This window comes from Gavia stellata, chromosome 13 (genome assembly GCF_030936135.1).
Source record: "Gavia stellata isolate bGavSte3 chromosome 13, bGavSte3.hap2, whole genome shotgun sequence".
Classification (NCBI taxonomy): domain Eukaryota; kingdom Metazoa; phylum Chordata; class Aves; order Gaviiformes; family Gaviidae; genus Gavia; species Gavia stellata.
This window is the reverse complement of record NC_082606.1, coordinates 7,839,195-7,853,130: the sequence shown is the minus strand read 5'-3', so window position 1 is coordinate 7,853,130 and position 13,936 is coordinate 7,839,195. Positions and strand designations below refer to the sequence as shown.

The following is a 13,936-nucleotide window of genomic DNA, read 5'->3' as shown; positions in this document are numbered from 1 at the left end:
TATTTAAGACAAATGTTAAAGTTCTCAAATGCAAGTAACGTATTTACACAGACAAACACAACCTTAGTAAGAACTACAGTTATCAGGAAACTCTGCAAACGCTTTAAAAAAGTTAAATAATTGCTCCAATAAAAAGAGTATTTATTCTATTAAGATACTATGACTGAGAAGTTTCAGTGTTGGAAACCAAAATTAAAATATGTAAGTTACCAGCACATTCATCTGCAGTTGACTAAATAAAGGAAAAAAAACCCCACCCTATGAGGAGTACCGCAATTACAGGAGGGAGAGAGGTACAGATGGAAGCATAAGAAATCATATATGTATATATATATAGTTTATTGCAGGCTATAGTACATCTTTGTGTTTTTACTTTATGTATCTTTAACAGGATGAAATAAATGACCAAAAGACTATCAGATACTATATTAAAAGTCAACATATTACCACTGAAAAGGCAATTCCTATCTGAAAGCATACAAATTTGGCTGTACCATACAGCTGCATTAATAGATATAACTATTAAAGAAAAGGTAATAATTACTGATTTGCTTTTATCCGTTATTGATGAGGTCTGGATCACCAGCTGAAGACCACAATTATTAACCTGCAAGTTGTAAGCAAAAGAAATGGAATCTTACTTTTTTCAAAAGTGCATATCAACACAGAAAGCTGAACATTTTGTTTTAACAATAAAGGTATTTTCAACCGCAAAATCTACCAAGAAAGGAACTATTTTGCAAAACTATTATGAAGAATACACCACAGCACTAAATAACATTAAATCATTTTTAGTTAAAAAACCCCCAATTTTTAGTTTTAAATATACACTGAAAGCGTGACTTTCATGGGGATGTCATCCTCATTCTGAAGAAAACAAGTGTTCACATTAAAATATGAGAATTTTTTTTTTTAAACGCAAAACATGCTGGTCTTTTAACTGGATTTATAGGACAGCTGATAAGTAATCAAAACGTTTAACAGAAATATTTAACCAAACGCCTTACATGTCTACTTCCCAGCAAGGAACAGGGGACATAGACATAACGCAAGGGAAGCCTCCTCACGCCAGACACGGCACAGAGAAGACCGAGCTCCCCTCGCCCGCGTTTGCCGCGCTGCCGCTCCCCTCGAAGCGCGAAGCGGCGGGGGCTGCCCTCAGGGGACTCCGCCAGCTACAAAGCACCTACCCGCGCAAGGCCCGCACGCAGCCGCCCTCCTCCGCGCCCTCAGCCCCAACACAGCCGCTCAACGCAGCCTCACAGAACCGCGGCGAGGCCGCGCCCTCAGAAGCGCCGCCGTCGCCTCCTCGCCCCGGGCCCGCCCTTCTGAGAAGCAGCGGGACGCCCCAGCCCGGGAGCGGCACAGCGCGAGGGCGCGCGGCCGCGTAGCGGAGCACTACCACTGTCTTCTCCCCGCGTCCTACACACCCCTGGCTGAGAAGAGGAGGAGGTAGCTGCCACCCACACCCCCCAGCAGCACCTACCGGGCCGGGCGCGGCCCGAGGGCCCCTCCCGGGCCGGCACTTGCTGGGCACCATGTAAGCCTGCGCCCTCAGAGCCTGGCAGCACCTCACACCTCCGCGCCGGCCGCCGCCCCTGTCGGAAATCGCTCCGCTGTTACCGGGGCAACCGCCGCTTCCGGCCCGCTCCCGGCAAACCTCGCTCGTGCCCCGCCTGCCGGCTGGGGCGGCGCCGAGTGGCGGGAAGTCGTGAGGTGATTTCGCGGTCGTTCCGCTGTCTAGTGGTGGTTGCTCTGGGAACGATACTCGGCACCTGCTGCCCGGCGAGGCGGCCTCAGGTAGGGGGCCGGGTGTAGGGTTCGGGGAGGCGCGGGAAGGGGCCTCGCAAGTGCCTGGCTGTCGCCCGTCCCTAGCAGTTAAAAGACACTAATACGATTGTATTTTTCTGAATTCTAAATGCAAAAGACTGTATGAAAACCCGTGACAAGGTAAGAAGCTGGACGTTACCTTCCAGGTTCCTGTTCTGCCTCAAGAAGTTGTCTTACAGGCATGTACTTCTCACAAAATGTGAAAATCTGACCCTGAGAGCTTGAGTATAGACATGGGACACTGAGAGACCCGTCTGTTGCCTGATAGGTACCTCAGTCTTGTGGCAGCTCTTGCTGCTGGCAGGTCAGTACCTGCCAACCCCAAGCAGCTCTTGGAGCCCAGAAGCCTCACGGCTGCATAATGGATACTTTTAAACACACAGATCAAGAACCCCGTGGCTAGAAAAGCAATGGCATGGCTGTCTGTGTGTGGAAGGGCTGTAAATCACCTCACGGTATCTTCCCCATCCACACCCCAGCTTTAGCTTTGTGTATTGTTGGTTTAGTTACCATTTGCTGAAAGGCTGACAGAAAAATAATGTAATTATGGCTTACTTTGTGAGAAATATAAAATATGGGGTGTTTTCTTACGGTATATAGACAATACTGTGCCAACAATAAATGTGCCATAAGAAATTTGTGAAAGTTTTGTACAGTTGAGGCTCGTGGGGTTATAATCCTAACTGAGTATCAAAAGCTCAGCTGAGATATGGGTTCCCCTCTAAGAGACTTGTCTACATCACTCATTTAGTTTTAAGTTCTCCCATGGTTACAAATACTGCTTAATCTGCTGGTAGTTGAACATTATAGAACATTACTATACTTAAAAAAAAAAAAAATCCCCAAAACATTAGCCTGGTAATTTCAATGGAGATCCAATCAACACAGTGTTTGAAATTACATCAATCTTCATCTACACGAATTCTCTCAACATTATTAACATGTTTGTAGCAGACTAGATGATAATGATAGACTCTCCAGAGAAATGAGCTAAACATTGACAAGGCCAAAGGCCAGTTCTGTGCAGTGACCACTGGTAAAGCAGAAAACCAGATCTAGTGTCTCTGTAAAATCAAGTTCACTTAACCTCAACAGGAGGAGTCATCAGATAAACTAAAGAGTCTCAAACACCATTTAGGTTAGCTGTAGCACAAAATAGTTCTTTGCCGATACTAGTCCTGACCTTGTTCCTTCCCAGGGAGGCAAGCAACTTGCATGAACTCAAATACAAAATCGGGCCCACAATCCCTCTACGTACTCTGTCCTAGAATGGGTATTGTGGGTTTGTATTTCTGCTCCCACTGAAATCAATAGCAAAGTGATGCCCTACCCAAGAGTTATTACAAAATGCTGTTCCATTAGCAGAGAAGTAGACATTTGGTTAGTGATGCATGTAAGCTTATTTCATAAACAAAATATTTCATTGCTTAAGGCATGTTAAAAAATAAGCTAAACCCACTGAGGCAGAGCGGTAGTCCCATTATGTGTTCATGCCAGCAAATCTGACTCATGAGGACTGTTTGTCACAGCGATGAGAAGAACTGGCCCTGAGTGCAGTCTCACTTTTTGCCAATCCAAATTTTTAAGAAGAAAACATTGAAGCAATACAGTGGAGTACAATTCAGATGAATTGTACAGACAAAACCAAGGATGCCACAAATGAGGCGGTGACTTAAAGGCCCAGCCTGCATTTAGCAGTTTGGGTTCAGATAGTATTGAACAAAAGATCTTCCCTGACTGAAGAATGAATATTTACACGGTGAATTGAAATGCTTTAGATTCTAACCCTGAAAACAAAAATGTAAATTTCACTTTAATAGCTGAAACAGTCCACTGAAATATAGTGCAATAGTCTTTAAGTTCAAAATAAATCAATGCATAAGTGTTTCAGAAAAGAGGCCTCTATATTTTAGTAAGTTCTTAGGGGGGAATGTTTTTATTCTGCTTAAGTACCATGCAGAATTATAGAGGAGTGCTCTACAAAAATAACGTATATGCCATCATGTCCTTGTTCACTCAGTTTTCTTATTTCCAAATCTCGTCCTTGGCACTTAAAACTGCACTTACCCCAGCGTAACCTTTTTGAATTTCTTAAAACGCAACGCTCTAGTCAGGACGCAGCAGCGCAGCCGCAAGGCTGTACAAGGAGATGAGAAGCTGGGACGTTGCTCTTCGGTGAGGACACCGCTGTTTTCAGCTGAAATGAAAGCAGTCCCAATTCAATCGTCAACGAGAAAAAGCTTGAACTGGCTGGCTAGCCCAGAGGCCTGCAGCCGTCCCGGCGGGCCCCCGCAGTGGGGGCAGCATCGCTGGAGGAGGGACAGACCCTCCCGCTGCCGCGCCGGGGCCCGCCCGGGGGAGTGGAGCTGGAAGTGCCGCCCCAGCGCGGCTCGCCCCGCGCCGCCGTAGCGGGAGGGGAGGCGAGGCGAGGCGGGTGGCTGCTGCCGCAGCCCGGGGCATCGCCGCAGCCCGGGGCATCGCCGCTGTCGCGGCGGCGGCGGGCTCTGCCGCCCAGCGCCATGGCCCAGCGGCAGCCGGCCGCCCCTGGGGACTCCGAGGCGGCGGAGCCCGGGGCTGGGGCCACCGACCCGGCGCTGACGGGGGGGAGCGGCCCCGTGCAGATCCGAGTGGCCGTCCAGGCGGCCGCGGAGGAGGAAGAGGAGGAGGAGGAGGAGGGCGGTGGCGCGCCGTGCCTGGCGGCGCGGGGCGGCGGCAGCTGCAGCGAGGAGGACTCGGGGCGGTGCGGGCGCTCCAGGTGAGCCTGCTGGGGCGCGGGACGGGCTGCGGCGGCGGTAGGGAAGGGGCCCTGGCCGCGGCCGCCTCTCCCTGCGGGCCTGGCTGTGCGGGGCGAGGACCGGGGCCGCCGCGGACACCCACGTAACGGTGCGGCCACGGCTGATGCAACGCCAGCGGGGAGGGGTGGGAGACGCGGGAAACGCTCCAGCGCGGTGCAGCCGCCGGGCGGGGAGCTGCCCGCGGTGGCGGTGGCTCCGCCCGGGCTGCGTGTCCCCCCTCCGAGGGAACGGCCGGGGCCAGGCTGCTTGCGGCTGCACAGCGCGGCGGGCGCCGCAGCCCCGCCGTAGGTGCGGAGCGGGACGTGGCTTCCCCACAGCGAGAAGCGCCGGGCTGTGGTGCCCCTGACATTTCCCTTTCACTGCCCTTTACAGAAGGGGTTTTAGAGTTGGTGGTTGTTGCGAGTTTTTTTCCCCGTTTGGTTTTTATTGCATAGAACCGTAGAGATTTTCTTCAGTAGAATTAAGGCATGGACAAGCAGACCTGTTCTATGGCTTTGGAAAGAAGTTCACCAGACATGAAATCAAGACCAGTTTAAATGCAGAAGAAACTACCACTTGATAATCTACTCTACACTTTACTGTTTGATAATGCCAAAAGTGTTGTCTGCATTAAATGATAAGCTGAAGGAATTATTACTGATGCCCGAAGTTGCTTTGATGCCTACCAGAATATTTTAATTGTAAAAGGAACATTCAGGATTTCTGTGCCAGAAAACTGCAGAGAAAGCTCACTAGTTGTAGTTCATCTTGTGTTTTGTACTAAAGCTGTGGATGCAGTAAGAAATTCAGTCACATAAAGATCTACATACAGTAGCATGAAATTCAGTATTCTGTACGGAGATCAATTGTTTCTAATCGGTTCTCTAACTTCGTATCCCAGCACTGACTCAGAGTGAACTGCAGTGCATTATTTTAAATTACAGAGGGGTGGTTGGGGAGGGGGCAATTTTCTGCAGCTGCCAAAGTTGTCAGGTATGCACAACAGAAACAGGAGGTGAGCATAGCTAGACACAAGGAAAATGTTTAAACTGAGTCTGCTTAGTCTCTCCACAATCATATGTGACTGTTGTATTTTTATAAATCAAATGTGTACAGCAGTCTACAGTGTTGCATTCCAATTACTGATTTCTTAAATTCACAATATTTTTTGTTTGTTTTCTTCGACAATATTACTTGTGTAAGAGCTTCTAGCCCTGGCCTAGACTAGAAAAAAAGGTGGTTATTTTTTCAAGCTTTGTAATACTTAATAGCTAATTCTTAAATGCCGCTTATTTAATCGTCTACAGTAGGTGCTATCTTCAGAAATGTTTGCTGACAGTGCTGATGTATATTCAGTTCTTGTGGAGGTTGCCTTTTTGTAAAAAGCCTTTTCCTGATCCAGGAAAGGCCAGAGGTATTGCCATGGAGAGAACTATAAAGGCTCTGCATCAAAAGTAGGTGAGTGGAGTTCACACAAGCTTTTGCCATTTATGTGTAACCTTAGCTAAGGATTTTCTTTCAGGAATGCAACATCTGATAGGAAATTATTTACCCAAACATTTGGAAAATTGTCCAGTGATGGTCTGAAACTGCTGGGAATGAGCCATTTCACTCTCCAGCTAAGCTAGCAGACAATTTAGATTTTTTTTCTTCAGTTTCTAGGTTTTATAACTTAAGAAATGAAAACCATTTCCCTGTGGTCAAGACACCACAGTACTTCGGGAGATCTCTGAGTGTTTGTGACATTCAATCCTCAGCCATTTAGCTGCCAGGTGCTTCAGAAAAATCTCCAGACTGTTGATAACAAACAGGTGGTTCTCCTATGCATAAAGTAAAGCTATTCTTGCTCAACTTAAGTTTATTTTGGATGCAGACAGACACAGGAAGAATCTGAGCTTGAAAGGTGAATGTTTTTATGATGTTGTCAGTCTAAAATAATAATGTTTCACAATAGAAATTAAAATTTAATAATTGCTGCAGCCAGACGTCCTGTTAGTAGGCACCCAGTATTGTATCCACGTTAACAGACTTGAGCTGCCTTTGAGTGATTGTACTGTTGGAACATCAACTTAATGCTGTAAATTATATTGCCACATAGGGCTTACTAATACAATATCTTACTCTTGAGACTCAGCAAAAACTTGTCAAAAGGTTAGACTCTCTCCAGACAATTTAATATATTGTTTGTGAGTTTTGATATTTAAAACCCAAAATCTATTCTCTATGCAGATGTGTTTAGTTTCTTGTGTGACTAATAGCCAGATGAGTCACCATGTTAAAAGGTTGTTTTTCAGTCTATCCTAACTGTTTTGACAAGCTTATCCATCACAAAGCTCTGAATAAAGAAATAAGTAAATGAAAGTTGTGCATAACTACTAGGCTTTTTTTTGGTCAACGTTGACTGACATAGATTTATCAACTACTTTTGTAGTAGAGTTGATACCCTAGAGATACTACCATTGATCATTGCTATGAATTAATATGGAGCTAGTTACAAATGTCTTCATTTGCTGTAGGTACGTAGTAGTAGTAGTAGTAGGTAGGTACTTCTGTAGTACTAGTAGTAGGTACTTCTGTAGTACTTAGTGAGGGCTGTTGTAAGAGCCCTAAAGATTTTGTAAAAGCTGAACCATCTGCCAAATATAGAAATGGTGTGTATAGTTCAGACTGTGACCAATAGTTGAGAGGTGAAATGAGACCTGTTTCACTCTGATTCAGTGTGTTAACACTGTAAGTAGGGTTGGTACTGATCTTTGCAAACATGCAGTTCTTTTTTCCCAAGCATGATGCTCCTTTTTCTTTCCATCCAAACCTTCCAAATAACCTGCAAATGTCTGTACTAATAAATCCTCTAAAAGAACTGTAAGCTCCATCCTGAATTGAAGGTAAGCTTTTCTTAGCAGAGTGTGGATATGTAAAAATGCTGAAATGTTCCAAGTTTCTTGTGGCCACACTAGTTCTGGATCGGTAGTGAATGAAAAATGAGAAGTAGTGGGGTAAGGGAATATCTTGAATGAAAAATAAATACTTAACCAGCACCCACAGCTGGCCATTAAATGTTTTTTACTATCTTAATCCTAACTTCATCTATTTATCCTCCACTCCTGGCATTGTCAACTTAAATTCTTTTTCTTGCTCTCTCACTCTCGTCATTCCTTTGAACTGCACCCCATTAAGTGGCTAGGGAGACCTTAACAGGGAGACTTCTACGATTGTGTGAGTGAGTGTCCATGTGTATCTGATATGTGGCCCTGTCATTGGAAGAACCACGATAAGTAAATAAACTGTTAGCTTTAAAAAGCCAGGTCCCAGAGCACTGCTGTATTTACCACACCTGGGAGCGTGTTCCCTATGCAGAGCCCATTGACCTGAATGGTATCTTCAGATGTACAGGAAGCACCTGCCTAGGCAGCGCTTCTGCCTGCGCCCAGGTGTGGGTGGCATGCCAGTCAGCATTCAGATCAGTCTCCAGTTCTTCTCTGGGACAAAACTGCCACAAGGCAAGGTGATTCAGCAGCCTGCATCCTCCCTGCCACTTTGCCCTCGGAGGACTCTAGTGTGATGCCTGCTCCCTTGTTTAAGGATTTCACAAGCTCTGCAAAAGCTATGTAAGACAATTTTGAGAAAATGCATGGCTCCTCCTTTTTTGTTGCTGAGGTACATAGGAGACCAAAGTGATACATGATTTATAGGGTCTAGGGAGTGTAGTGATTTTTTTTTTTTTTTTTAAACAGAAACTTCCATGATGGTCCCACAGCAAAACTAGACTACTAACAGCTTTAAAAAAACAGATTCTGGCTTAAGATAGACTTGTGCATTATAGTTCTTATAGCAACATCTATGGCTGTAGTCTGTGGGTGAACTATTTGCCTTAGTGCTAGATAACAATTTAAATGGTTGTTTCTATTTCAGCAACAAACATGTTGCTATAACTGTGTGTGGCAAGAAGTTTATCTCAAATCCATGGTTGCAGTATCTTTTTTGGGGATAGGATGCTCAGTAGTGCTCCATTTTGCACAGATACCTAGACAACATGATGGGAGGGGGAGAGAGGAAATGAGAACGACTTCTTAGCAACCTGCGTATGTGTGGGTATACAGCTGTTCCTGAGGTACATGAGCTGCTACTGCACCAAATTCCTTAATCTGAAACGTACATACAGTTTAAGCCCCTTGGTAAACTGCTGGTTAAGTTACTCTGTCACTCTGGAAGTGACCTGTAAAAAGTGCAGTAGTCCTGTCAGTCTTTCTTACTCCCTGGATACCGGCTCCTGCATTCATGCAGTGAAGAGGCTTGAGAAACCATGATTGCATCAAGTTGGAATATTCATTCACTGGTATGTGACACTACTCATGAAGGACATAAATGTCAAGCCTGCGTTTAATAGCTTCATACTGAAAAATAAAACAGTCGCTGGAGGAACTTTGTATAGCACCAAGTGCCTGCGCACCTGCATCTCATGTTTTGGTGTAGGATTTGAGTTGGCAGAGTGTTTTCAAGATGCTAGTGTATATGTCTCATTGTTCTACACTGAGATCAGCTTTTGGAATGAGCTCAGGAGCTTGACTCCTTATGCTGACTGGAAAGCTTCATCCTCTGAGCTGGCCTCCTGCCTCAGATGGATAGGGCGATACCTGTTCAGTGCCTACGTATAAAGTAAGTTGGAATCAGCATTATGATTATGCCTTTTCATTTTGAAAGACTATTTGAATCCACTAATATAAGATGAAGATCTGTTAATAAAATGATTTAACTGGTTTCCAGTGGTGGGGAAAATGATGACGACTCTGACCAGAATTGGAATCCACCAGAAAATGACCTGATCCAGAAGTTAATAGCACAGATTGAATATTACTTCTCAGATGAGAACCTTGAGAAAGATGCCTTCCTTCTAAAGCATGTGAGAAGAAATAAGATGGGCTATGTCAGTGTTAAACTCCTCACTTCTTTTAAGAAGGTAAGCTAACTTTTTAAGATTTGAAGTGCCTTATGTAAGCCTGATGAATCTAAAAACATCAGGAGAGAGGAGATGAAAACTTGTTTTACAGAGGCAGTCTTACAGTCTTCCTCTTTATCTGCCTCTCTCAGGGGTTGATTGAGTTTTGGTGTGATGGTTAGGTTTGGTCTCATCCCAAACTTTATTTGCTGAACTCGCTCATGATTGGCTAGGGAAATCACAGGCTTTTAAGCAACTATGCTTCTACATGATCATTCTGGGAGAGAGTAGGGCATAGTAAATGGGACATAGGATAAAATTCATTTCTAGATCAGCTACTCATGAGTACCTAAGTAATCCTGGTAAAGTTACTTTCCTGTCTCTGAGAAGGGATGGTGAATCTGACCTTTGCAAATGTATGGAGATCCAAAAATTAAGAGTTGTAGAAAGTATCTGGTAACTGAAGTCACTTAAAGGTGAGGTGGGTTTTATTCTTTTTTCTTTTTTTCTTACATTAGGAACTCCTATGTAAGTATGTGTATGTGACTGATTTCTGAAATTACATTAGAAACACTTTGTCAAGATTTGAAATCTGACAGTTTTGCAGAGCTATTCAGTCTAGAAGTTAAGGCACTCCCAGTTTCTTCAGACCTCTTCAAACAGATTATACCGATAACAGATAAACTCTTAAAAACACTTCTTGGAAATTGAGAAGTTTGGGGTTTTTTTTAAACTGAGATTTTTGAGGGAGGAAAAACCAGTTCCATAAAATGAAGTCCTAAACTTGGCAAAACTACTTGTTTGGCAAACTTAACAAAATAAAACCCACAGAACATGCATTTTGGTCATGGTTCAGACTTCTATGTGGAATGACCAAACATCACTTGAGCAGGCTTTAAGATAAAGTAATGATTTTTCAGTTTGAGATTAGTGTCAGTTCCTGTTTTCAGTAGATTTAACAGGACCTGAGCTTTACAGGAGCTCACTGATGCCCGTTATAGCAGGAAGACTGTTTACTTTTTCACTCAAGTCTGCTACATGAAACTTAAATCCAGGTTTCTGTTTGTAGACTGGAGCCTGCATCTGTCTAACAGTTTCTGTAATTAGTTTGAGTGGGTTTGATCAGTTGTGCTGCTTAACCTATGTCTGTCTTCAAGGTGAAACACCTTACCCGGGACTGGAGAACCACAGCCTATGCACTGAAGTACTCGGACACTCTTGAGCTCAATGATGATAACAAAAAGGTTAGAAGAAATACTCCAGTTCCAGTGTTTCCAAGTGAAAACCTCCCTACTAGGATGTTACTGGTGTATGATATCCACATGATTTCTGAGCTGCAGGCTCTTAACAAACAACAAGAAAATGGATGCATGCAAGAAAGGATAATGGAGTATCTCCTCAAAGCCTTTGTAACTTTTGGTGTAATTTCATCCGTTCGTATTCTCAAGCCTGGTAGGGATCTACCACCCGATATCAGGAGGGTCAGCAACCGGTACACCCAACTGGGAACTCAGGAATGTGCAATTATAGAATTTGAAGAAGTAGATGCTGCTGTACGTGCTCATGACTTCATGTGTGCTGAAAAGAAAGAGAGCGGCATGAAAGTTGTCCTAATAGGCATGAAACCTCCAAAGAAAAAAGTTCCCAAAGACAAGAACCGTGATGAAGAAACCAGCAAGAGTCTTAAGAAGGCTAGATCCCTTAATAAGAGAGTTGAGGAACTTCAGTTTCTTGGTGATGAATCTTCGGCAAATAGCTCTTCTGACCCAGAGAGTAATCCTACATCACCATTGTCAGGACGCAAAAGTACTGCAACAACTACTTCGAGGAATTTGAGCCCCGTCATCCACCCAAACAACCATTTGAGTCCTAATGTGTCACCCAGATCAAGCCCTTGGAACAGTCCATCTTCACTAAGGAAAGTAACCAAAAAGTCTCCACTGGCTGAAGACAGCAAGCTTAACCCAAGCACTAGTCCTGAAATTCCAAGGAAATGTACCGATTATTCCTCAGATAGCAGTATCACTCCTTCTGGTAGCCCCTGGGTACAGAGGAGAAAAGCTCAAACTGTAACACAAGAGAAGAGTCCCGTCAGTAGCCCCATGTTAGCTCGGAAAATACAAAATGCAGACGGTCTACCTGTCGGGGTGCTGCGGCTGCCGAAAGGTCCTGATGGCACTAAAGGATTCCACAATGGATGTGAAAGAAGGAAGGCTATGAAGAATGAATAACTAACTCTTTAAAAACAATTTCACAAGTCAGTCAACTGCTTTTGTTCAAGCCTGGTGAAAAATTGCCACTTGAGTGACTGAGTTAAGTCAGTATTTAATTTTAAAAGATTTTGTATTCATATAGAGACTTGATCATTTGTATATTGATATATTCACTTCACAGAAGCACAGAACAGTTGAGGCTGGAAGGCATCGCTGGAGATTGTCCAGTCCACCTCCTTTGCTCAAGCAGGGTCCACTACAACAGTCACTGAGGGTTTTGAGTATCTGCAAGGATAGAGACTCCCCAGCCTGTCTGGGCAATGTGTTCCCATGTTCAACCCTCCCCACAGTAAAAAAGTGTTTCCTTACGTTCAGGTGAGATTTCCTGTGTTTTGGTTTGTGCCCCTTGTCCTGTTACTGGCTATCGCTGAGAAGAGCCTCGCTCCATCTTCTGTACTCCTTCCCATCAGAGATTTAAAAGCACTGATGAGCTCCACCCCCTGAGCCTTCCCTTCTCCAGTCTGAACAGCCCCAGGTCTCTAGGCCTCTCCTCCAAGAGATGCTCCAGTCTCTTAACCATCTTATGCACTTATCTAATGCAATGCCCTTATCTGCGTTACTATTGTTTTGAATCTATTAGTTTGAAACAGGACATAAATCATTTGTGTAACTACATTATTTGCAAAGCTGTCATCCTGAAGAGCATTGTGTAAATGCTCAGGGTTTAGTGGCTGTATTATGATAAGCTGTGTATGTTACAGCCTAATCATAACGAATAGATGTTTTGAAGACTTTCTCTGTTTGTCTCAAACAGAACTGAGAAACTTATGCTACAGTGAGCAGTTGCTCTCTGCTTCCATACATCTCCAAAGGCAATATTGTTTAGTAGTACCAAAGTATGTATTTTCATGTGTTGTAAATAAAAACTCTGAGCATTGAAGACTGTTCTGTAAGCATTATCTCATGTAATTGGATATAAATAAATGAAAATATTAACTCTGTCTAGATCTATTTTGCTTACTTAAAGTAAGTTGAGCTGCACCTGAATAGCTACTCAAACCTCATCTTATACCATATTAAATTCTAGAAATAGTTACTCAAAATTTCTACTGCATTCGGGGGAGGGGGAGGAGTCCTCTGCCCCATTACTGATGGTTACTTCAGTGCTGATGCTTCACTCCAACTGTATGTCACAGTCATTTTTCTACAATATTATAAATTAAACAATGATTTTCTCACTGTTAACTCTGAATGTAACCAGCAAGCTCAGCAAGAAGCACTTAAGCGAACTATAATCCTACCTGCGGCCAAAGAAGGAACCTCTGCAGTTTTACTCATAAAAGTTATACTCCTGAAAAGTAGCCAGCGGTAGTAAGAAGGTAAGGTTTCCGCTTCTCATGTACAACCTGGGAACTGTGCACGACAAAGTTCTAATCAGATTATGACTGTTCATTCCAAAACTTCTCCCCATCCTTTCCAACTTTCATTTCCACTCTAAGCATAACACTTCCGCAGTGTAAGTAACTGCAGTAACGCAGAAACGCAGAATTAGGAACCGAGACACAGAACAACCCTGGTTCTGTATATCATCCTTCAGCCACCCAAATATACTCCTGGTTCTTCTACTTCACACAAGTGGAATGCTTCAAGTTACCTCCTGACTTCCCTTACCAGCCGAGACACTATAACTACTGTTAAATGCAAAGTGGTGGGTTTTTTTTTAAATCGGCAGCACATCTGCAAGTATCTGAGTGACAGGGTAAGTGCACGGTCTTCACAAGAGCGACTGCGTAACTCTAGATCACACCTAACCAACAGCACTGTTTCACTATGTATTCACAAAACTGTTGTTTCATTAATCATCAGGGAAGTTGTTTCCTACTTACAAAACTATGAAGCATCCCTGTATTGTCATGTACCAAACTGTTTGTAGGCAGTATTTTGAAGACACACAGAAGTCAATTAAATGGAAATGCTGAGAACTACATGTAACAGTCCATAATGTTAAAAATCTCTGAGACACTATGCTTGCAGGAAAAAAAAGTTGAAAATAGCACCATTTACCAGGGCTTTGTTCTCTGAATGAACACATCTGCATGTCCCACTCAGCAAGTAAACCTTACAAATCAAACTTCCTTCTGTATAATACTAACAGCTTGCAACTACAAATCTCATCAGAGACT

At 43.8% G+C, this 13,936-nt stretch overlaps 2 protein-coding genes across 3 annotated transcripts in view; one reads left to right on the top strand and one right to left on the bottom strand.

The window, feature by feature from the left end:
• LRRC49 (leucine rich repeat containing 49) overlaps window positions 1–1,540 on the bottom strand; it is a 52,567-nt gene extending 51,027 nt beyond the window's left edge. For both annotated transcript variants that reach the window (XM_059823925.1, XM_059823926.1), the window contains exons 1-2: window positions 1,487–1,540; window positions 545–607 (exon numbers count right to left, since the gene is read on the bottom strand). In XM_059823925.1, coding sequence (XP_059679908.1) covers window positions 545–607; window positions 1,487–1,540 — 117 coding nt within the window. The remainder of the gene's footprint in view (window positions 1–544; window positions 608–1,486) is intronic.
• A 9,130-nt stretch (window positions 1,541–10,670) lies between these two features.
• On the top strand, window positions 10,671–11,789 carry LARP6 (La ribonucleoprotein 6, translational regulator). Its single transcript, XM_009815863.2, has one exon. It carries the CDS (start codon window positions 10,683–10,685, stop codon window positions 11,769–11,771), a length of 1,089 nt encoding a protein of 362 aa, XP_009814165.2. The 5' UTR covers window positions 10,671–10,682; the 3' UTR covers window positions 11,772–11,789.
• The last annotated feature ends 2,147 nt before the right edge of the window (window positions 11,790–13,936 follow it).

Bases quoted from the DNA above. Each gene is read 5' to 3' on its own strand.
- LARP6 (XM_009815863.2), top strand. From the start codon at position 10,683: ATGTCTGTCTTCAAGGTGAAACACCTTACCCGGGACTGGAGAACCACA.